Source organism: Anguilla rostrata, chromosome 10, assembly GCF_018555375.3.
Source record: "Anguilla rostrata isolate EN2019 chromosome 10, ASM1855537v3, whole genome shotgun sequence".
Lineage (NCBI taxonomy): Eukaryota > Metazoa > Chordata > Actinopteri > Anguilliformes > Anguillidae > Anguilla > Anguilla rostrata.
Window position 1 is genome coordinate 14,230,366 of NC_057942.1, and position 21,576 is coordinate 14,251,941.

Below are 21,576 nucleotides of genomic sequence, written 5' to 3' on the forward strand. Positions count from 1 at the left end.
AAAGAAGTGATTTCTGAAGAAAAAGAATTAAAAAATGCTGAATTAAAAAAAGAAATATATCAACTACTTAAAATGTTGGAAGAACTTGTACTACAAAGTAGTGGTGGACCAGTCAAAATGGTGATCTCTCTGGGTTGTATGGTGTGTGGGTCAGAGCAGAGGGGATGTGACAGAAGCGGGATTGTGGGTACAGTTGACGGGGGTGGGGGGGGGGGGGGGATGCGTGGAAGGGTACAGCGACGGTCCCCAAAGCCCGGTGCCGGAGCCTTGCCGAGCCTCGGCGCTGAGGGAGATTTGACAAAACAAATGACAGCATATGGTAGATGGGAAGGGAGAGGGGCATTGTTGTCATTGGGGCTCCCGCGTTTCCCTTCCTCTCCTCAATCTTTAATTCTGCTGTCGCTCTCGCCGCGAGCGCCGCGGCTGCTCTTTAATTAGCCTCCAGAAACCGCGCCGAATTGTTTACCTTTTTTTTGGTTTTTTTTGGAAGGGTTCCACGCGGCACGTTGACCCCGTTGGTGTCTCCCCGGTTATCCGTCAGTCTCCACCCCTGATCCTGGCCCCGCCCACACGCCCCGTCCACCCCCGCGCACACACACACACACACACACCCCAGCAGCCGGGCAGCACGGCTGCTGGGCGGAGGGTGGGCTGGAGGGGGGGGGGGGGTTGCTCCGTTGGTAGCTGCTACTGGTACATCAGAGGCATGAGAGAAATGTATCTCCTCCGAATATTTTGGGATATCACTCCGGTATCTGCTGCCCGCCGGATCGCGGGCGCTAATAAAATAACAATCAAAGGCGGTTTGAAAGTCCTTGTGATTTTTCTCTGGCGGTACATCCAGCAGGCAATTTGCTGCCAGTAGGAGGTTAGGCGAGATAGCAGCCCCCCGAGCTAGCGGGAGCATCAATTCCTCCCTCTCTTTCCCCGCGTTCCTCTTTCTGGAGGAGGGTAGAGGGGCCGCCTTGAACACTTCCCTTTCTGGCCTAATCAACACAACAGCCTCAGCTGCCCCCTCGGATCCCCTGCCAGGGTCCCTATCATCTTCTGATCAAATATTAATGTGCGATACTCTGCTTGCTCACTAATCCAAAGCCAATTAATATTATCTGTCAATTATTTACAGATCCTGAGGTGCGGCGGCTGTTCCCTGAGGACTACATCGACCAGGTTTGGAATGCATAATTGACTTCCTCTTCCACCCCCACCCAACGCACACACACACACACACATACACTCTCACACATACACACACACACACACGCACACACACCCACACACATAATCCTTTCTTACTCTCTGTCTCTCCTGTTCTCCCTCCCTCCCCCCCCCTTTACTTTCATTCTGTCTGCCTTATCTTTTCTTTCCTTTTTTTGTCTCGCGTCTCCCTTTCATTTCTAAACGGTCGGTGGTTTGTTTTTCGTTTCTCTTCTTGGTTCCCATACGCACGATGGCACGCGGGCTTCCTGACCCGCCGCTGAACGCGTCGATTCCTCTGGCCTGGTCACGTACTGCGTGCGCGGGTGTCCTAGCAACGCAAACGCAGGTCTTTGTGCGAAGACTCTGAAGTATTTAAGGATTACAGCCGGACCTCTTTTACCGCAGATTAAAACATGGTTATGTAAACAGGTGATTTTTGATGTAAATTCATGAATAAATTCTGGGATGAATGGATGGATAAATGGAGAGCGAGTGAAGGAGTTAAACCATTTTCCTTTGAAGCAAGTCAAGCACACTGACTGTGTAGTCTTAAGAGTTTGTTTGTACTGTGTGTTGTCTATTAAAATGTTGCTGCATACGGTTGATATTGCATACAGCGTGTAGCACATAGCACAGCTGCTTTCTTCCAGGGTCTGCATTGCAAACGAAGCAGCACGGCATAAAAATCCAGTGCAGCGATGAAGGGCACATAGTTCAGCCACGGCTCTGTCCCCTTCACGACCCCGCAGAGGAGACGGTGTTTGGTAATAAGGCGATGGGAGGAAGCGAAGCCTTGTTTTCTGTGTGGAGATGGGGTGGCAGAGCTGATCCAGTCACTGGTATCTGCAGGCAAGCTTCAGGAATATTTTCGTCTGCAGTCTCCAAATTATATTTTTTATGCTTCAGATCTAAGTCCTCGCTGCAGCCGGCACTGCTCATTACAGTTTGCGCGAACAAAAATATTCATTTGCATGGAGCATTTATATGGATATATGAAGACCATTTAAGTGTATAGACTGCTTAAATGTGTTGGAGATGTCTGTGTAGAGGGCTTAATTTATCCAATTAAGATTTTTTAAAATGGAAGCGGTTGCTGTTTCCATTTTACAGATACAGTTTTTCTCTTTCCTAATCTCCGATGCCCACTTGTTTGGTCTTTAGAACATGCTTTCTTTAATTAGCTGAATACGAGAAGCAGAACATGCTTATTGCCGTGTCGGCATAGATAGAATCGTCGCGATGGAATGACAAAGTCGTTTTTTTCTGCATTGGTGCAGGGGTTGGGTTTCGATTCCGTTCCGTTATTCTAAATGTTCCCTCCATCTCTGTGGTCACACTAATCACTTCTGCTTTTTTATATAAGGTTCTCTCTCTCCCCACCACACCACTCTCTGATGTACAAGCAAACTGCAAACTTTGTTGTTGATGGATATTTTATTCTGGATAGCCTTTGTTCTGTACAGTAAAGAATATGTCTCAAATGATTGCGGCTCAGTTACTTTTATGAACGGGGATAGGGGTGATGGGGGGAGAGAGAGTGATAAGGGGAAAGAGAGAATGAGAGAGAGAGAGAGAGAGAGAGAGGGAGAGATTGGCATCTGGGAGGGATGACCAGGCTTTGGGCTTCCCTTGAGCCACAAAGCTTGAACTTCTTCTTTTCATAGAGAGAAGGAATAAAGAGCTGGGAAGAAAGGCAGAGGATGAAAAGAGCAGGCCCTGGCAGTGTACTGGTAGAGCGACCAATCATGTGCCACTCTCCATTATCCATACTCAGCTGCGGGCTCTTAATAATCTGCCAAGACCAAACAGGCAGTGAGAGTTCATAAATTAGCCATTGCTCCAGAAGAATTTGATTTTGTACGTGTTTATATGTACGTGCGTATGTGTGTGTGCGTGCACATAGACCCACACACAGTGAGCTCCATAATGTTTTGGACAGAGACATAGATATGTTTTTTTCTTGATTTGGCTCTGTATTTCACAATTTTAGATTTGTAATCAAACAATTCCCATAACATTGAAGCGCACATTCTCTTTTATTAGAGTGTATTTTCATACATTTTGGTTTCACCACATAGAGATTACAGCACTTTATATACATAGTCCTCCCTTTTCAGGACACCATAATGTTTGGGACAAATGGCTTCACAGGTGTCTTAGATTAGTCATGTATGTTCAATTGTTTCCCTATTGCTGGTATAATAGAGCTTTCAGTATCTAGTCTTGCCTTTAGGTATTTGACTGCCTTTGGAGTCTGTTATTGGCATTTGTTTGCATGAGGACCATGAGGAGACTAGCAGAGAAAAAAAAAAAACATTCAGACATCTGCCAAACCTTAGGCTTACCAATTCAACTGTTTGGGACATCATTAAGAAGGTGAGCTCAGTAAAAGCAAAGGGCCTGGTAGGCTAAGGCAGACCTCTACAGTTAATGATCAAGAAATTCACACCATAATTAAGAAAACCCCCCAAACACCTGTCCAACAGATCAGGAACACTTCTTCAGGAGGCATGTGTAGATGTTTCAGTGACTACTGTGCGCAGAACACTTCATTAACAGAACTGCTGAGGCTCGCTACACAGCAAGATGCATATCACTAGTTAACTGCAATAACAGGATGGTCAGGTTACAGTTGGCTAAGAAGTTCCTAAAAGAGCCTGTGGAGCAAAATATGGAGGCCAAAACGAACTGCCCAAGATCCAAAAAACCCCTTGCCCCCTATGAAACTATCTGTGTAGCATGGTGGTGGGGCTGTTATGGTTCGGGCATGTATATCAGCCACAATTAGTGACTGACTTGTCTTCATTGATGATGTAACTGCAGATAGCAGCAGTAAAATGAATTTTGAAGTGTACTGAAGAATCTCATCTGCTCACTTTCAAGCAAATACTTCCAAATTCATTGGACAGCACTGCATCCAACAGCAAGACATTGATCCCAAACATTCTGCTAAAAGTAGTTTTTTAAAGCCAAAAACGGGAAAATTCTTGACTGGCCAAGTCATCTGATCTGACTCCAATTGAACATGTGCTTCATATACTGAAGAAAAAACTTAAGGCAACTAAACCCCTAATAGCAGCTGAAGATGGCTGCAGTACAGGCCTGGCAAAGCATCACCAGAGATACTCAGCACCTGGTGATGTCTTTGGGTCACAAACTTCAAGCAGTCATTGCATGCAAAGGATATGCGACAAAGTACGAAACACGACTACTTTCATTTACATAACATTAATATGTCCCAAACATTATGGTGCCCTGAAATGGGGGGCTATGTATTAAGTGCTGTCATTTCTACAAGGTGAAACCAAAGTATATTAAGTACCCTTCAATAAAAGCTGAGGATTTGTACTTTAATCACATGCAAATTATTTGATTACTAATATAAAATTGTAGCAGATCAAGTCTTGATTCTAAGATTTTGATTGCCTTTGGAGTCTGTTTTTGACATTTGTCAACACGACGAGCAGAGTTATGCCAGTGAAAGTCAAGGAAGCCGTTATGAGGCTGAGAAGTGAAACATTCAGACATAGGCCAAACCTTAGGCCAACCAAAACCAAGTGTTTGGAACATCTTACGAAGAAAGAGAGCCCTGGTGTGTTCAGAAATCACAAGGAGCCTGGTAAGCCAAGGCAAATACAATACATTTGGAGGCATCTGGTTGAACATGAGCAGATAAGATGCTTCAGTGCACTTAAGATTTAATTCTGCTGCTGCTATCAGCAGTTGCATCTTCAGTGAAGGCAAGCGAGCCAGTATCTGTGGCAGCCATATATGCCCAAACCATAACACTCCCCACTACCCTGTTTCACAGATGGGGGGGTGCTTAGGGTCTTGGGCAGTTCGTATTGACCTTCATATGTTGCTCTTGCCATCACTTGTGAATCTTGGTCTACTTTATCCACAAGACCTTTTTCCTGAACTCTGCAGGCTGTTGTAAATGCTTCTTAGCAAACTGTAACCTGGCCATCTTGTTTTTGCGGCCAACTAGTTTGCATCTTGTAGTGTAGCTTCTGTAGTTCTGTTTGTGAAGTCTTCTGTGGACAGTAGTCCCTGACACATCCACACCTGCCTGCTTGTGTTCCTGATCTGCTGGACAGCTGTTTGGGGGTTTTTCTTCATTATTTTGGGAATTCTTCGGTTCTCAACTGTGGAGGTCTTCCTTGGCTTACCAGGCTCTTTGTGATTTCTGAGCTCACCAGTGCTCTCTTTCTTTTCATTGATGTTCCAAGCAGTTGATTTTGGATAGCCTAAGGTTTGGCGTACAGTCTCTGTCTGTTTGTTTTCTTTCTTGTTTTGCAGCCTCATAATGTCTTCCTTGACTTTCATTGGTACAACTCATCATGTTGTTGACAAATGCCAGTAACAGACTCCAAAGGCAATCAAAAGGTTAGACTCACAATGAGATACAGACATCTCTTATACCTGCACTAAGGAAGCAATTGAACACACTTGACTAATCAGAAACACCTGTGACGCCATTTGTCCCAAACATTATGATGCCCTGAAACGGGGGGGGACTATTTATACAAAGTGCTGTCATTTCTACGTGGTGAGCCAAAATGTATACCGATGCAATTGTTTGATTACAAATCTAAAATTGTGGAGTAGAGCTAAATCAATAAAAAATATGACTTTGTCCCGAACATTATGGAGCTCACTATACATACAGTATAAAAGAACGCATGTATGTATGCAGGCGTGCACATGCACACGTATGCTGCAAAACACTCTCAGATACAGTCACACACGAACACATACACATGCTCAAACACATTAATGAGTACAAGCGCACACACGCATATATATGTGTTTGAAAAAGAGCAGAAAAATGGCCCTGTCTCATTATTTTGTTCGTCCTGCCTCCACGGCGATAGATCTTGCCGTTTGCATGAGGGATGTAATCTGATATGTAAATAAGTTGTTTGATACAAAGTGATGGCATAACGAGCAGGATCCCTTCGTTTTCCCCTCCTTTTTTCTTGCTTGTAATTAAAACAAAGCCCGTTTCGCTCGCCCCAAGTTTTTTTCCCCTCTCTCTCCTTTAGCTGTTGTCCTCTTTGACACGACCAGACTGCAGTGACATTTGTGCTTTGAATCCTTTAAATTAGGCAGCTGCTGCATATTTTGAGGAAACTTAATGCAATGAGGTACTTTAGTAATTTTGAAATGTGATTTTTGAAGTTCCGAGGCCTTTGATGTCGCCGGGCTGTGGATTATTTTAACTTGCCGGGGAAAAAAAAAATGCCGGAATTAGTCTTTAATGAGGGAATATTCAAATGAGTGACCTCTAAAAAAAAGGAGAGGGAGAAGTTAGGCAAATAGTAAATGGGAAAGAGACTTTACTTCCACTTTGTTTTTCTCACACGAACGGGGAGAACGTTTCGGGCTCGAGGCAGTCTTGTCCTGGGCTTCGATGCGGTGTGGCGGTTCTGTTCTTCCTGGTCGGGTGGATTTGTGCGCGGTGGGGGGCTGTGACTCTTTCAGCCTGGTGTGTCATGTGACCCTACCCCCCACCCCCACCCCCACCCCCGCCCCCCCAGAGTGTCCTCCCAGGCCCTCCACATCGCAGCTGCGCAGGACGCACTGAGAGACGCGCCTCACCTGGAGGGGGGCAGGGGGTAGAGCGGTGAGGGGGGGCTGGGGGGGGTGGCGAGGGAGGGGGGTTGTGGGTGCCAAGGCAGTTCACAGAGGGAGCAGATCAACACTACATTTGTGCTGACGCCCGTGTTCAGGAAAATAAGCACCCGGGACACATAGAAGGAGGAAGGAGAGAATGCAACTGCGGCAACACCAGCAAAATACCACAAGCCTTCGTTTTTATAAAGGGAAAAAAACATGTTAAGAATTTTCTGTGGATAAGCAAAAGAACAACAAAAAGCGCTGCTTTAAAAAAACATTTCTATTATCAAAACATCTAGATTTTGAATCGTACCTGAAATTATAGCTACTGTATGTTTTTAACTGCAAACAGGCTGCTTCAACAAATGATCAAGATTGGAAGAAAATCCCAGAGTTAAACATATGCAGCATGTGAAGGAAGTCGTCTGACATCAGAGAATGATAGAGGGATGAGAGAGGGATGAGAGGAAGAAGGAACGGTACGGACAAGAATGGTGAAGTGCAGGATCGTGAAATGGGAGACGTAGGAAGAGGAAGGACGAGTAAATAAAGAGGTTTATGTACGGGGGGAGTGGAGTAGGGGGGGGAAGGGGTGTTGAGAGGTAGGAAGTGAGGGAGAGGGAGTGAGAGAGTGTGAGGCAGAGTGTGAGAGAGAGGGAGTGAGAGAAGGAGAGGGAGGAGAGGATGTTTTGACTTCACCACGCTTTAGCTCAGCATTCCTGGCCGAGTTCTTCATCACATGACTGGTGGAGGAGGAGGAGGAGGAGGAGGAGGAGGAGGGGGGAGGGGGGGGGGGGGGTTATCAAACAAGGGGCTAAAGTGAGGTTTGCTGGGTCTGGGGGAATCGATGGCCGCCGCTCGGGCGCACCTGTGTTTGCGGCGGCCTGGGTCCTGAGAGGGGTGACCGAGCAGCTGCCCCGCTTCACGCCTGTTTGTCGGGAGCTCTCAGTGCGCCTCGCCAGCCCGGCGCTCGGGAAACGGCGAAATAAGACGCTTCCTGCCCTTTCACTCGCCGGCGCCTTCGTTAAGGGAACCTGTGAAATCAGTTTAATGGGCTGACATCACCCCTCGGGCCACGGCGTCCTCCTCCGCCCACCTCCCCCCCCCCCTCTCCTTCGAGACCTTCCCCTTCCTCGCTCCCCTTCTCCTCCATTGATTTGGAGTTGTTTTTAAGAGTCCCGGGAGGGCGGCGGCGGCTCCGTACGAGCGGAGTTGCCGTGGAGACCGAGTCCTCCGGTTGTCTCTACGCGACGGAACTGCGCGCCGAGCGGCGGCCGCAGGGGGAGCCGGGCCGCCGCCCTCAACTTCCTGTCTTAAAGACGCGGAGAGAGAGAGAGAGAGGGCCCAGCGGAGCCTGGACGGCCGCGTTGTGTGTTTTTTTCCTTTCTGTTCCGGCGAAGCGGTTCTTCTCGTTTGCGTACGCTTAAAGAGGAACCCCCCTCCCCTGTTCCCCTGTTCTCTACACCCCCTCCCCATGCGCACCCCCTCGATTCTTTGACACAACCCCCCCCCCCCGACTATCCAAACCCTTTTCTTTACACTGCCACCCTTATCCCTGACCCCTTACAATTTACTCTCCCACCTCTGTTCCCCATACCTCGTTTACCCCCATTTACCCCCATATTCCGTTTACCCCCATATCTGGTCCCCATCCCCCCCCTACCCACCATTCCCCATACCACCCCCCCGCCCCTCTTCTCTGTACCTCTCCCCATCACCCACCCCCACATCCCCATTTCCCATTCTCAGCCCCCCACCCCCCCCACCCCCTCTCCCCCGCCCCCCCAGCCCTTCCCTGTTCCCCGTACCATCATTCATTAATGTCCTAGTTGTCCTCAGGCGCTGAAGTAGTTGAAGCCCCTCAGGCGGAGCCAGTACCAGCCCTTGACACAGGGCTTCACAGCTGTCTGTGCCAGATGAAGCCCTCGCCGGACTGCATAAATGAAACCCATATGGTTCCCTAAAAACAAAGTATTTTGTAAAAATATAAAAAAATGAAACGTTATATATGAAATCCGTAATTGGATTGGACGGTAAATGCTTTATTGTTTTTGATTTTGTATTGTTTTCGTTGTGTTTTGCGTTTTGTGTGTGTGTTGTGTGTATGTGTTGCTGTGTGTGTTGTGTGTGTGTGTGTGTGTGTGTGTGGTCTGTGTGTGTTGTGTGTGCGTGTGTGTGTGTGTCTGTGTGTTGTGTGTGTGTCGTGTGTGTTGGTTGTGTGTGTGGTGTGTGCCGTGCGTGTGTGTGTGTGTGTGTGTGTGTGTGTGTGTTCGTGGTGTGTGTGTGTGTGTGTGTGTTTTGCGTGTGTGTGTGTATGTGTGTGTGTGTGTGTGCGTTGTGTGTGTGTGTGTGTGTGTGGTGTGTGTGCGTGTGTGTGGCGTGTGTGCGTGTGCGTGTGTGTGTGTGTGTGCGTTGTGTGTGTGTGTTGCGTGTGTGCGTGGGTGTCGTGTGTGTGTGTTTGTGTGTGTGTGTGTGTGCGCGTGCGCGTGCGTTTGTGTGTCTTTGGGCTCTTTCTTTCTTGATTATGCTGGGACGTGTGAGGTATTGATTCCTTTTCATCTGTGCTGCGGCGTGCCGCCGCGTCTGCACAGGGACTGTGTTGTGTCAGTCTAACAGCCTGTTTTTGACAAGAGCGGAATACAATTCAAATCAGAAGCTGTAAAATTCCAGTTTAACCTCCCTGACATTAATGAATTAAATATTCAATTGCCTTCTACTGGGGGTGGCAGGTGGAAGATCCTACATTCTCTATTAATCGTCATATCTTTTATTAACATTGTAAAATTGGAGCAAAGTTAGCGTCCATAGCAGGTGGAGCCAAGAATCAGGTGTCTGACATTTGAATGGTATATTTTGCACATTCCTTTGGATTAGGGTGGTAATATTTTGTCATTAAAAATTTCTGTTTTGAAATCGTGCTACAAAAGATGTATTCTTAGAAGGACACTCATTAGGGATTCATTTAATCTCTGGCAACCATTTTGAGCCACTTTGTCTCCTGAACAATATGACTGGAACATTTTTTCTTGTTTTCTCCTAGTACACTTTAGAACCTGCGCTATTAACCACAGATGCGCGCTGTCTGTTATAATTAAAATCAGCATAATAAAATACCGACCATATCGATACTCGTGACACCAGTTGGTTTGTAAAATTACTGAAATTACGCACAAAATGTCACTATTGAGAGGACTGGGATCTTTTTTGTGGTTTGATGTAGTGTGTGAGACAAGCCTTTGGTGTTGCAGAGAATGTGTCTCTATGTGACTGCTGGTGTGTAGTAGAGGTCTCTGGGTCCATAACCAACATAGACTAGACACAAGGGATCCCTACCCAAATCTGACCAGACCCAAAGTAGATCAGGTCAGGCCGTATTGCACATTGACCAAGCCAAAGCAATTCCGAACCGTTCAATAATAGGCTAGTTCGGCAAATACTCATTTTCAACTTTAACGTTGCTAACCAAAATAATCTGTCACAACATACAACTTCTTACTTATGTGATCTCAAAATACAGTTTAATTAATACAGTGCACACATGCTGTAAATACAGAGAGTGTGTAGGAATGTTTTAGCTAAATTGCTTTGTTCAAAAGAGTTTAAGCAGACTTGTCTTGTGCTGACCTCAAAACACAACCATCAGGTAGTGCAACTGATGTAGTAATGAAAATAAAATATCTCTGAAATGACGATATCTAAAATAAGCAACAGAAAATATAAAAATGAATGTTGGCTTAAATACTTAAGTGAGCTAAATAGGCTATTTAATTTATAAAACATGAACGACTTTAAATTATAAACAAAGTTCCGGAATTATAAACAGGCATTAAACCCGGAGCAATAATATTTCAAAATAAAAGCAGGGCATTCACACTTACGATGCTCAGCGAGGTACACCAAAGCTGAAAACCTGGAGAAAAAAAAAGCAGACAGCCCTGGACACAGGAACACAGGATTTTCTTAGCCAGTCTGCCCATTAAATACTACTGAAATGGCAGTACAGTACATCTCCTTTGGGTTTCTAAGCCATAAATGCATTCCCAATATATTCTCATCTCTTGGGTATTATGTGCATACCTGAAACCTGAGAATACTGGACTGGATTAGATTTAGCATTCTGGACACAGGAGTCCGTTCTCGGGTCAGGTCTCGGGTATTCCGTTTCCACTAGACCCCTGAACACCTCTAGCGTGCATCATTTTCTCTGTGCTTTGCTGTGAACGTGCCTCGATGTTACATTGCGGGGCGTGGAGCTGTGTCTTTGTGTGTTGCTGTTCGTCTCGGGGTTGGGGTCAAAGCCTCCTCGGGTGTCTGTTACCGCCAATCGGTTGCCGCGCGTCTCAGTGTTACCGCGAACGTGCTCCGGCGTTGCTGTGCGTGTGCCTCAGCGTTGCTATGGATGTGTTGCACATATTGCAGCGTGTGCGTGTGTGTGCGTGCGTGTGTGTGTGTGTGTGTCGCAGTATTATGCGCTCGTGTGCTAGCGCCCGCTCCAGTGACAGGGCCCGTGGCATGGAGAGAGACTGGGGGTTGGGGGGCGGGAGGGGAGGGGAGGGGAGGGGAGGGGGGCACAGGGGTAGTCCAGACAGGGATGAAAGCGGGAGGCATCTGGCTTTGCAGGAGCTCCAGCAACCGAGGTACCCGAAGAAGGCCTTGATTCTCCCCCCTCTAGTTTATCTAAACAAGCTCGCCTAATCCCAACCGTCTGGGGGATCCTCTGTCAAAACAAGCAGTCGGGCCCTAAGGCAAACAGATCCAGCGCGCGGCGGAGGGCTGCTGAACCAATCCTCTGGTGAGCGCTCGCTGCAGCCGGGCAGGAGAAGTGGGGGAGAGGAGGAGAGACGCTGAAAGTGTGTGGGGGGGGAATTTGCATAATGCCTCTCGGTTGCCATCCCGGGTGGAGGCGCCCGGCAGGCGGGCGGCGGCGGTCGGGAAGAACCGGGACCGGGCGGGGGCCAGGCCACGCGCTGGGCCGGAGCCGATACCGGTACCGGTACCGCCGTCCCCGGCCGCGCCGTCCGGCGTCTGCCGCTCCTCCCTAACCCGACCGGCTTTGTTCGGCGCGGTCCTGCACGGGGCCCCGTGGAAGGGCCCCGCTTCGGATCCCGCTACAATCCTGCTGAATATTCATGCCCGGGGCCCTTAGCTACACGTACTCCTTCAACCCCCCCCCCCCCACCCCCACCCCCCACCCCCCCCTCCGAAAAACCATCACACCGCTTTTCTCCCCACTCCTCCATAAGGGCAGCTTAAAAAAAATAGACAAAAAGACAACAGAAGAAAGGCTTAATAAATGTTTGTCTTTTTTTTTTTTGTAGACCGGATTTGCATAAATTATACATTTGAAAAGATTTTCATTTTTCCCCGTTTTGTAATGGCGGCTTTGAGGACGAGGGAGCGAAACGGCCCTCAGCTTATTAAAAGTGCACGGGGGCCGGGAGAGGGCAAGCACTGACCTCGGAGGACACGCCCACCGGACGCAGTCGCCGCCGTCGACGCGTCAGCGCGGGAGCCGTCGCCCGATGCACTGCTGCGTTTCGGTGCTGTGTGAAATACCCTGTGAGCGCGCCCTGCTTACCTCCCCAGTGATGACGATACATATGTAATACAACATTCCATCCAGGAGACGGAATTCTCCGGAACGATTGTTTGTTTTACTGTTTTACGTTGTGTACGCGAGCCGTCATTAGCTGCTTGGGTTGCAGTGGAAGCTTTGGAATTCTTAGTGGAGAATAATGAGTGGAACATTAAGGATGAATAATACGGCTGTAATAAGTTATACAGAATCTCTTTGTACTTTTCGCTGAACTCTCCTCTACCGCCATGCACCCACTTAGGTGAGGCACAGCAGTCATTTCGTGCCAGAGCACTCATCACAGATGAGCTTAGGCGAGCAGCGGGAGAGGAGCAGTGATGGCACGGTGATTATTGAATCCGCCGCGTAGTGTGGTAATGACAGTATAAAAATCATGCAGCCTTTGGAATAGTTTGAAAAATTCATCTTCACTTTAATACCTGCTTTTTCATTCAAGGAGTCCGTGAAAGAGAATTAAAGGCAAGCTGTCATTGGGTTGGTTCAGAGAACATTCAGTTTGTTCTGAAAAAAAAAAAAAACTCCCAAGATCTGTGCATTGGGTAACCTTTTATTTACATTTTTTAAGAAGTGGTGAGTGTATTCAAATCATGTTTAATCCTTAAAGAGCTAGTCATAGATATTTTTCTACCTTCTTGTGCTTTCATGTGAATTTCATGCAATTTCATAAAACCTAGTTGCAGTGTGGGCATGTGCCTCTTAAATCCCAGCTCAGCCTTTACTTGGACACACAGGTATGGTCATTTTGCTGGACGTTTTTAACATCCTGTCTCTCCTGCCTCTTGCTGGCCACACATTGTATCATGTGAGTTGTGTGTTTGCTCAAATTGCATCATGCAGTTTTCTGTTTTTAGACCAACCTTTTTTAAAAGAATATACCAATGTAATGCAAAAAATAACCTATAGAGATAAAAAAATGGTTTAAATCCATACTCACGAAGTGCATCCCATATATTGGGGTGAATATTATCCCTTTCCTCTGGTAAAAATTTGACACATTTTGATTTTTTTAAGGCTTAAAATGTCTTGCCACTGCAGAAAAATAACCAGCCGCGTATTTGAAGAATCACAGTTCTCTTGGGTACTCGTAACCAGGAATGCTACAGGAGTTGCATGTTTGAGCGGGTTATGGCTCTCTGGGTCACTGTAGTTACCTGTGTGAATCCCTGAAATGGAGATTATCTCTGCTTTTTTGAGGTACAGTAAAGGTGGAGAACTGTGCGGTCACACGGGGGAACTTGGCCAGGCCGCCACTCGTCCCTGTTTGACAGTACGGCTTACTGAGAGGGCTTATTTTTTCCAAACGGCTCTCAGATTGTTGTTCTGTTCGCCTTAGAGCAACACAGAAATGTGTGGTACGGTTTCACAGTATGAGCCCGGAGGCTGACTTTTCGTTTAGTCGACCGCACCGCGAGTGGTTCGGTCCAAAACGTAATCTGTTCCACGATACATAAGAAAGCAGGATTTTAAAACCCTATTCACGTTGAGCCTGGATGTGATTGGGGACATCCTGGGTAGATTCCCCAGTATTGGTCTAATCCACTTTGCGACTGATCATTTTCTGTCCGTTTTCTAGTTTTCACACTTTCCCAAATGGATGGCTCCCTGGCCAATACAAGGCTGCGGATGTAAACAAGGCAGCATACGGCTCTGATAAGCACTAATATGTTCTATAGCGCTTGTGCCTTCAGTTATATGTGGTTCTAATTTCCAGAAGAAAAAAAAAAATCAAAGAAAAAATTCATTTGCATAGTCATCACAGTTCAGGGTTAATCACTTACGGTGCAGTTAACTAAACATTAGAACAGTAGCCTCCTGGCTAGTTGTTTGTCCATGCAGTGCTATTTTCGTTTGCAATACTAGTCATCCGATTTTTAGTGTAATGCAAAACAGTCAATACAATATAGTAGAAATCCTATCTTAGCACAGGGAAATGATGATGTTAAATGACAACAAAAAATATTATTTCGCAGATATATTAACGGACTTCATGGACCTGACAATACGATTGATGCTCTGTATGATTGTCTCCATGTTCATGGTGATGTAAAGGAATCAAAAAGCATGGCCAAATATCAGTTTTTTATTGCATAAGTGCACTTGCTTATGTGAATGTAATTTGTCCAGGGAGAAAGTGTGTTTGAGTGTGAGTGTGTGTGTACCTGTTGGTGATGTATGTGTGCGTGTGTATCTGTGTGTGTGTGTGAGAGTGTATCTGCGTGCATGTGATGTGTATGTGATGTGTCTGTGGGTGGTGTGTGTGTGTGTGTGTGTGTGTGTGTGTGTCTGGGTGTGTCTGTGTATGTGATGTGTATGTGTGTGTCTGTGTGTATGTGATGTGTCTGGGTATGTGATGTGTGTGTGTGTGTGTGTTGTTGTGTGTGTGTGTGTGTGTGTGTGTGTGTGTGTCTGTCTGTCTGTTTGTCTGGGTGTGTGTGTGTATGCCTGTGTGTCTGTGGTGTGTGAGTCTGTGTCTGTCTGTGGGTGGTGTGTGTGTGTGTGTGTGTGTGTGTGTGTGTGATGTGATGTGTCTGTGTGTGTCTGTGGGTCGTGTGTGTGTGGTGTGTGGTGTGTCGTCTGTGGGTTGTGTATTGTATGTGTGTGTGTGTGTGCGTGTGTGTGTGTGTGTGTGTCTGTGTCTGTATGTGTGTGTGTGTGTGTGTGTGTGTGTGTGTGTGTGTGGGTGATGTGAGCAGAAAGGCCTGGTGGCCAGCAGGCTGCAGAGGAGCAGGGTTTCAGGGTGCCCCTGGGAGAGGGGCCAGTGTGAGGAGCTCAGCAAGGCCTCATTACCAACACAGAGAGTGATGGAGTCCTGGGAGAGCAGTCCATGTCAGCTCTGTGTGTGTGTGTGTCTGTGTGTGTGTGAGTCTTTCTCTGCGTGCATGTGTGTGTGTGTGTCTTTCTGTGCGTGTGTGTGTGTATATGCATGTATAGGTGTGTGTGTGTGCTTTTGTCTGTCTGGTTGTCTGTGTGTGTGTGTCTGACTGTCCATATGTGTGTATGTATATGTATGTAGTGTACACGCGTGTTTGTGTCTCTGTGTGTATATCAAAATTAATGCATAGGTAGATACGTGTATGTATGTATGTGTGTGTGTGTGTGTGTGTATTCATACATGAGTGTATGCGTGCCAGTGTGGGTCTACATGGCTGTTTGTGTGCCCGTGTATGTCTGTCTGTGTGGATACATGCATGAGAGTTTTGTTGCATGCATATTTGTGGGAATGCATTCATGAGTGTGAGAGAGTTAGTATGAGTGTGCACAACATGGAATTTGTATGCCTATATTTGAGATTTTATATACAGTGTGAATGGGAGTCTCTGTACACGTGTATGTATGTTTGTGAATGCACCCATACCTGAATGAGTGGCTTTAATTAGTGCGTCTGAATGTGCGTCTGTGTGTATGCCTGAGCGTATATGTTCACGTTTGTGTGTGTGCGTACCGTATGTGCTTGTGTGTGTTTGTTAGCGTTGTCCTCTGTGTGCGAGACGCAGAGGAAGAGTTATGCAGGGTAGCCATGGCTGTGGCCCTGGGCAGCCCTTGCTGTAGTTTCACTTTGTAGAGCGGCAGAACTATGGCAGTAATGAGAATGATCAGAACAAAAAAACGGGATTGCAACTTTTTCGTTCTTTCACTTGAAACGATTGTGTTTTGTTTTTTATTGCGAGAGGACTCCAGAGGACAGGGAAGTGTGTCTTGGTGACCGTTAATGACTTTTATTTTTTGGCTTTTATTTGCAGAACTTCATACAAAGAGCATTTGTAAGAGTTTCTTTGTAGATGTGGTGTTATTTATTGTTTGTTGTATTCTCTCATGTCTGTTTTTTTTTTTTGTTTGCTGCTGGAATTTGTTTTATTTTTTATTTATTTTTTGTCGTTGTTGGGCAAAGAGCTGGTGCGTTTGTTCAAACGTGGCCGTTCTTTACCCAAACTCCCGAGTTTTTAATATTAATATATTGAAAAGGACCCTGTTCCTGTGTCACTAATTTGAGTAATTTAAGATCCATAACCAGTTCAGTTGCTCATTGAAACAAATGAGGCCCCTGCTTCCGTTATTGCATCTAATGGGGACGTAATGCGCTGTTTTCCAGCTGCTTAATAATGAAGTATCAATATTGCTGTCCTTGCTTTTATTAAAGCATTTCATCATTTCGTGGACACTAATTTAAAGACTCTGAGAGGAATTGTGTGAGCCGGAGGAGGGGGTGTGGAATGGGGAAGGTGGGGGGGGTGGGGTGGGCAGGGGGGGTGTTGCGAGATTGGGGAAGATAAGGACAAAATCCGTTCCTTCCGTAAGTAATTACCAGCATAATCACTACCACCCTTATGATCATCATCACCATGAATGTGGCGATGATCATCATCATTAATTATGATGATAGTAATGTAATAATGCATGTTTTTTATTTGAATATGTATGTATGTGCTTGCATAAGGCAAGCTCCCTTATCCAGAGCGGCCATATAGAGCATTGTTGCTTGCAAGCGCAATGGGTACAATTATATTTAAATATTCATTTTTGTATGTTGCATAAGTACTTTTCTGTTGTTGGGGAGTTAGCAGTGATCTTCATATTGAATGTGGGTATTCCCACATTATGGGTATCCTTCATGCTAATTTTGAATCCTGATGAGTTTGGTTTCAATCCCACTCCAGTAAAGGTGTATTTCTGCCAGTGATTGCTGTGGGCTGCTGTAACACTCAACCAAATTTCTCTCTCACCCCCCCCCCCATTCCCACAGTCCACAGCCGGGTAAGCTCAGTCCGATACTGTGCGCTCACAGTCCGGAGTTCAGCATCGTACGCCGGTGTCGCTCGTGTCAAAGACCGGTTCCCGGGTCCAATTATCTTAAAAAAAAAACTTGGCCGGAGAAGCCTGAAGCGATCGATGCGCGCGGAGTCTGCCCGTCGATACCGCCAGCGCCCCGGCCTATCGATCAGGAGGGGCTTATAGACGGGCGCTGTGAGCTGGATAATGTCAGGGAGGAGGGGGCGGGGGCGGGGGCGGGGGCTTTTGACGGAGAGCAGGGGCCCAGGTGCGAGCCATCGGGGCAGGAAGTGACAGCGTGGCGGGGCCCCGGGGACGGGATCAGGACCCGCTCGGGCTCTCCGTCCGCGCGGCGGCGGCGGCGGCAGCAGCAGGGCGGCCTGTCGGACCCCAGAGCATCGGGGAGAGGGGCCCTCGGGGGCCCCCGGCGCTGCAATTAAAAGTCTGGCCGACTCATCGGTTTTGGGGGGGGGGGGGGTGTTGCAATAAAGCAAGGCGCACACCAGCCCTCTCACCTCGCGGCGCGGGACCTGGGCGCATGGCATGGTCACGCGCGCGGGCACGCACACGCACACACGCGCGCGCATGCTCCCTCCCCCCTGACCCCCCCCCATCCCCTCCCCTCTCCCAAATCTGTTTCCCATTCCGTGGGCTGGATCCCCGAGCTGCCGCAGCGTCTCAATAATGACGGATGATCATTGGTCTCAGATTGCTTTATGATGTATGCACTCGTTAAAACTAAAGGCCCGATCGTTTCAGTTAAGTAACCTTTCTGTACATCATTTTAAGTGTGAAACTAATAAAGGTGCCGCTTCTTCTGAAGGACTGGAAATTAAGATAGAAATGATAGCCGGGTACACAGGAACTAGTATTCCTCCGGCAATGTGACTTAAAAGGGAGGGATGCAGAGTTGTATATTACTGCGTGCCGGTGGCACTAGGTGTGGTGTAAATCACGTTGGGGGTATTAAGTGTCTTTTTCAGCTATCTTTTTCTGCTCTTAAATAAAGTAGGCCAGTAGTGCTGCCATGTCCACTTCTGATAAGGGCTGTTTTTTTGTGAAGTTTCATTGATATTATTTGAGTAATTTGTTGCAGTTTGGTCTACATCGCTGCATGCTTTGCACTTGCGTTTTGCATTATTTTTCCCATGAGTTCTCGTTTTTGCATGTAACTCTGTATGCGTGCCCTTTGTACAGTGACGTTTGCATTGTGCAGTGCGTATTTATGTGTGTTTTATGCATACGGCATGGAAATTGAATATACCGAAAATTCATTGAATTTAAATTTTAAGAAGGTTTTGGAACAATTCACAATATACGATTCATACAATTATTATAAATATATAATTATTGCCACTTTCTGATAGTTATAGTTGGTTTTTTGTATGCCCATATATTTCCAATATATTACAGTATATTCAATTTCCTGAACGTATGTATTTTGTCGTTCTTGTTTTTATTGGTCTTCATGTTGTCTGTGAGTGTGTTTGCGTATGTAGCGTGCTTGCGTGTTGGTGTTTTTGTGCATATGCTGAGGGCTTGTGTGGGTTTGCACGCGCGCCATGTGTTTGCATGCGTGTTTCAGGCGTGCATATGCAGCTTGTCTGCGGCTCTGTACGCCTGCCATGTATGTGATGTAGGTGCGTGCGCATCCGCGGTACGTGTTGCCGGGGCGTGCGTTCTGAGCGCGAGCGGCTCCTCTTGCCGGTGCAGGTGCGCCCTTGTGCGTGAGCGCCCTGTGTTGCCGGTACGCGCTGGTGTGTTTTCGTACACACACAGGCTGTCTCCGCGCAAGGTGTGCGTGCGCGCGTTCCTGTCACGCGCGGGGCGTCACGCGGCGTCTCCCGCCCTGGATGTCGGCGGCGGCGGCGGCGGCGGCGGCGAGCGCAGCGAAGGAGGCTCTGACTCACTTCGCAGTCATAATTCATTATTAGCGCTCATGCAAATGCTACACGTGTAAACGGATCTTAAATTAATCTCAGAAGTTCCAAATTTTTGCTGAAGGCGATTCTTCCCCGCAGCTTGAAGCCCCTGCTCCTCCTGGCTTCAGAAAATTAATTAGCTGTTTGTCATCCAAAGCTGAACCCGGGGAATTGGGGTGGGGTGCGGGGGGGGGGGGCGGTGGGGGGGGGCTTCGCCGACGACGCGCAGACAAACACAATGAACGGGAGGGGCTGACAGACAGCTCCTGACTGGGGCTGGGGCACTGCAGGTGCCGCTTCCAAATGAAGCTCCCGGCGAATCGCGCGGCTCATCAGTTTACGGGGGAGCGGCGACGCCGAGGCCCCGCCCACAGAGCGCGTTTCGTCGCACCCCACCCCCGTGCGGTGACAGACAGGGTGTGGTGGTCGGTGGGGGGGGGGAGGCATGGGGTTGATGATTATTAATCTTTGACTGAGCCCCCCCCTCGACTCCCCACCCCCCACGGGCCCTGTGTCAGGGGGGTGTTGGGGCGTCTGGTGGGGGCGAGGTGGGGGGGGGGTTGGTGTGTGGTATGTGGCTCTGGTTTCCTCTATCGCGGTTTAGTGTGCTGGGAATAAGCTGAGGTGACTCAGGCATGACCGGAACCGTATAAGAAACCAAAGCAACCAAACAGGCGCAACTTTCTGTTAGTCACAGTCTTTTTGCAGTGACAGTGTTGAACGGCGGGTGCCAGGTCCCTACTGTCCCTCCCCGTGGCTGAGAATAACCCTCCCACCCCTCTGACGTAGGTTGAGGGAAGTTGAATGACGTTGCATTTAGTTAGCAGAGCCAGTTTCAGCGTTTGGAGAAAGCGCATCCAACAGATTAATATGACCACGGGCGCCAGATCTGGCCAACCGCGTTCCCTGACCGGTGAGTGTAGATGTGGGCTCTTGTGTATCTCGTCCAGTTTAATTGCATCAGCAGAGTTCTTCTAAACAGAAAATGTGATTAAGCGTTGCAGTTGCCAGGTACTTCAGGACTGCGTTTCCCAGCATGCTGCAGCCGCGCTCAACTGTTCACAGCAGCTAGGCACCCTCTGGGGTGGTACTAGTAGCTGCAGCATCACGGCTTTGAGGTTTGGGTATACCCCTGTGCCATCCAACCCCCCAGCCTCCCCACCGACCGCTACCGTGGCAACCGGAGGCGACGCCTACTGGATCGGCTCCTGGAGACAAATGACAAATATAGCACCTGGGCCGGTGGGGTTTGTCCCCCCCCGCTTGTCAGCAGAGTCCCTCAGAGAGCCGTTGTGATGGCGAGGGCCTGTGAGCTGCCTCCAAGAAAATCCCTGTTTTTTTTGTGTTCCTGCGTAATCTCCCCCCCGCCCACCCACCCCCACCCCCCACCCCACCCGCAAGCCACATCAGCGGATGTTGGCGGGCTGGTTTCCTGCACGCCCCCCCCCGCCCCCCCGCCCCCCCGTCTCTTTGTTGTCAGGCCGGACCCCGTGGCTCTAATCCCCAGGCCCGGGGCTCCTGGGTAACAGCTGAAAGTGAGGCCGAGGCGGCCCCGCTCGCCGCCATCTCCCGCCGGCCCCTCTCTTTCACTGTTACCCATATGGCCAGCCAGCGCCGGGCCCCCAGGGGCCTGTTAGCGCTCCGGAGCTCCGCCCCCCCCCCCCCTCGCCCCCCCCCGCTACCACCACCCCACCCGCTCCCCTGTACGGGGCCCGAGCTCACACCACCGCTGTTTTCTTTTGTGCGTCCTTTCTTCTCTCCTTTTCTCTCTTTTTTTTTTTTTTTTTTTTGCATCGGCGGTATTATTTGGGGTGATGGACCGATTCTGTGTCTTTTTTTTTTTCTCCCCCCTCCCTCGCCTCTCTCTCTCTCTCTCTCTCTCTTTCTGCTGCTGGTCCCTCACTTCCTGTCCTTTCCCCCCCCTCCCTCTCTCCGCTCTTTAATTGATAGGCGCTCTCTCCTCCTCCTCCTCCTCCCCTGCTCTCGCCCTCCTCCCGTTTCTCCGGGCCGTGCCCCGTTATGTGGTGCGGCTCAGCTAATGCTTCGATTTATTCGTCCCGTTAGGTGTGTAAATGATCTCCTCTCTCTTTCCACAGGAAACTCTTCAGACCCTGACCAAGTTCTGCTTCCCCTTCAACGCAGACAGGTAGCGTTATCAGGCACCTCCTCAGCCGCCCGCGGCCGCGGCCGGACCCCTGTGAGAGAGCTAGGCCCGGCGAGCCTGTGCGGCTCCTGTCTCTTTAAGTGTGATTTAACGTGGCCAGATGGGAGCTAAATTTGCTGCGTCCCCTTTCAGGGCCTTAGGTTTCAAAGTGCAACTCAGTTTACCGTCAGCACCAAAAACATTACCCCTCTCAAGTAATCCTATCGGCTGCGGCTGGACCTCTGAGGCCGCATAAATTCAAGTGAAATAAAAACACAGCGGTGAATATGAAGGTTTTGGTATAAACGATTATTATTATAAAAGATTAT

The 21,576-nt window shown here is 48.4% G+C and overlaps 1 protein-coding gene across 6 annotated transcripts in view; it reads left to right on the forward strand.

Annotated features, from left to right (window-relative positions):
- Positions 1-21,576, forward strand: part of LOC135265082 (DENN domain-containing protein 1A-like) — a 140,423-nt gene that overhangs the window by 34,407 nt on the left and 84,440 nt on the right. For all 6 annotated transcript variants that reach the window (XR_010332844.1, XM_064354324.1, XM_064354327.1 and 3 more), the window contains exons 3-4: positions 1,127-1,170; positions 21,201-21,250. Coding sequence is in view for 5 of the 6 variants with exons in the window: in XM_064354324.1 (XP_064210394.1) it covers positions 1,127-1,170; positions 21,201-21,250 (94 nt within the window). In the remaining variant the exon portion in view is untranslated. The remainder of the gene's footprint in view (positions 1-1,126; positions 1,171-21,200; positions 21,251-21,576) is intronic.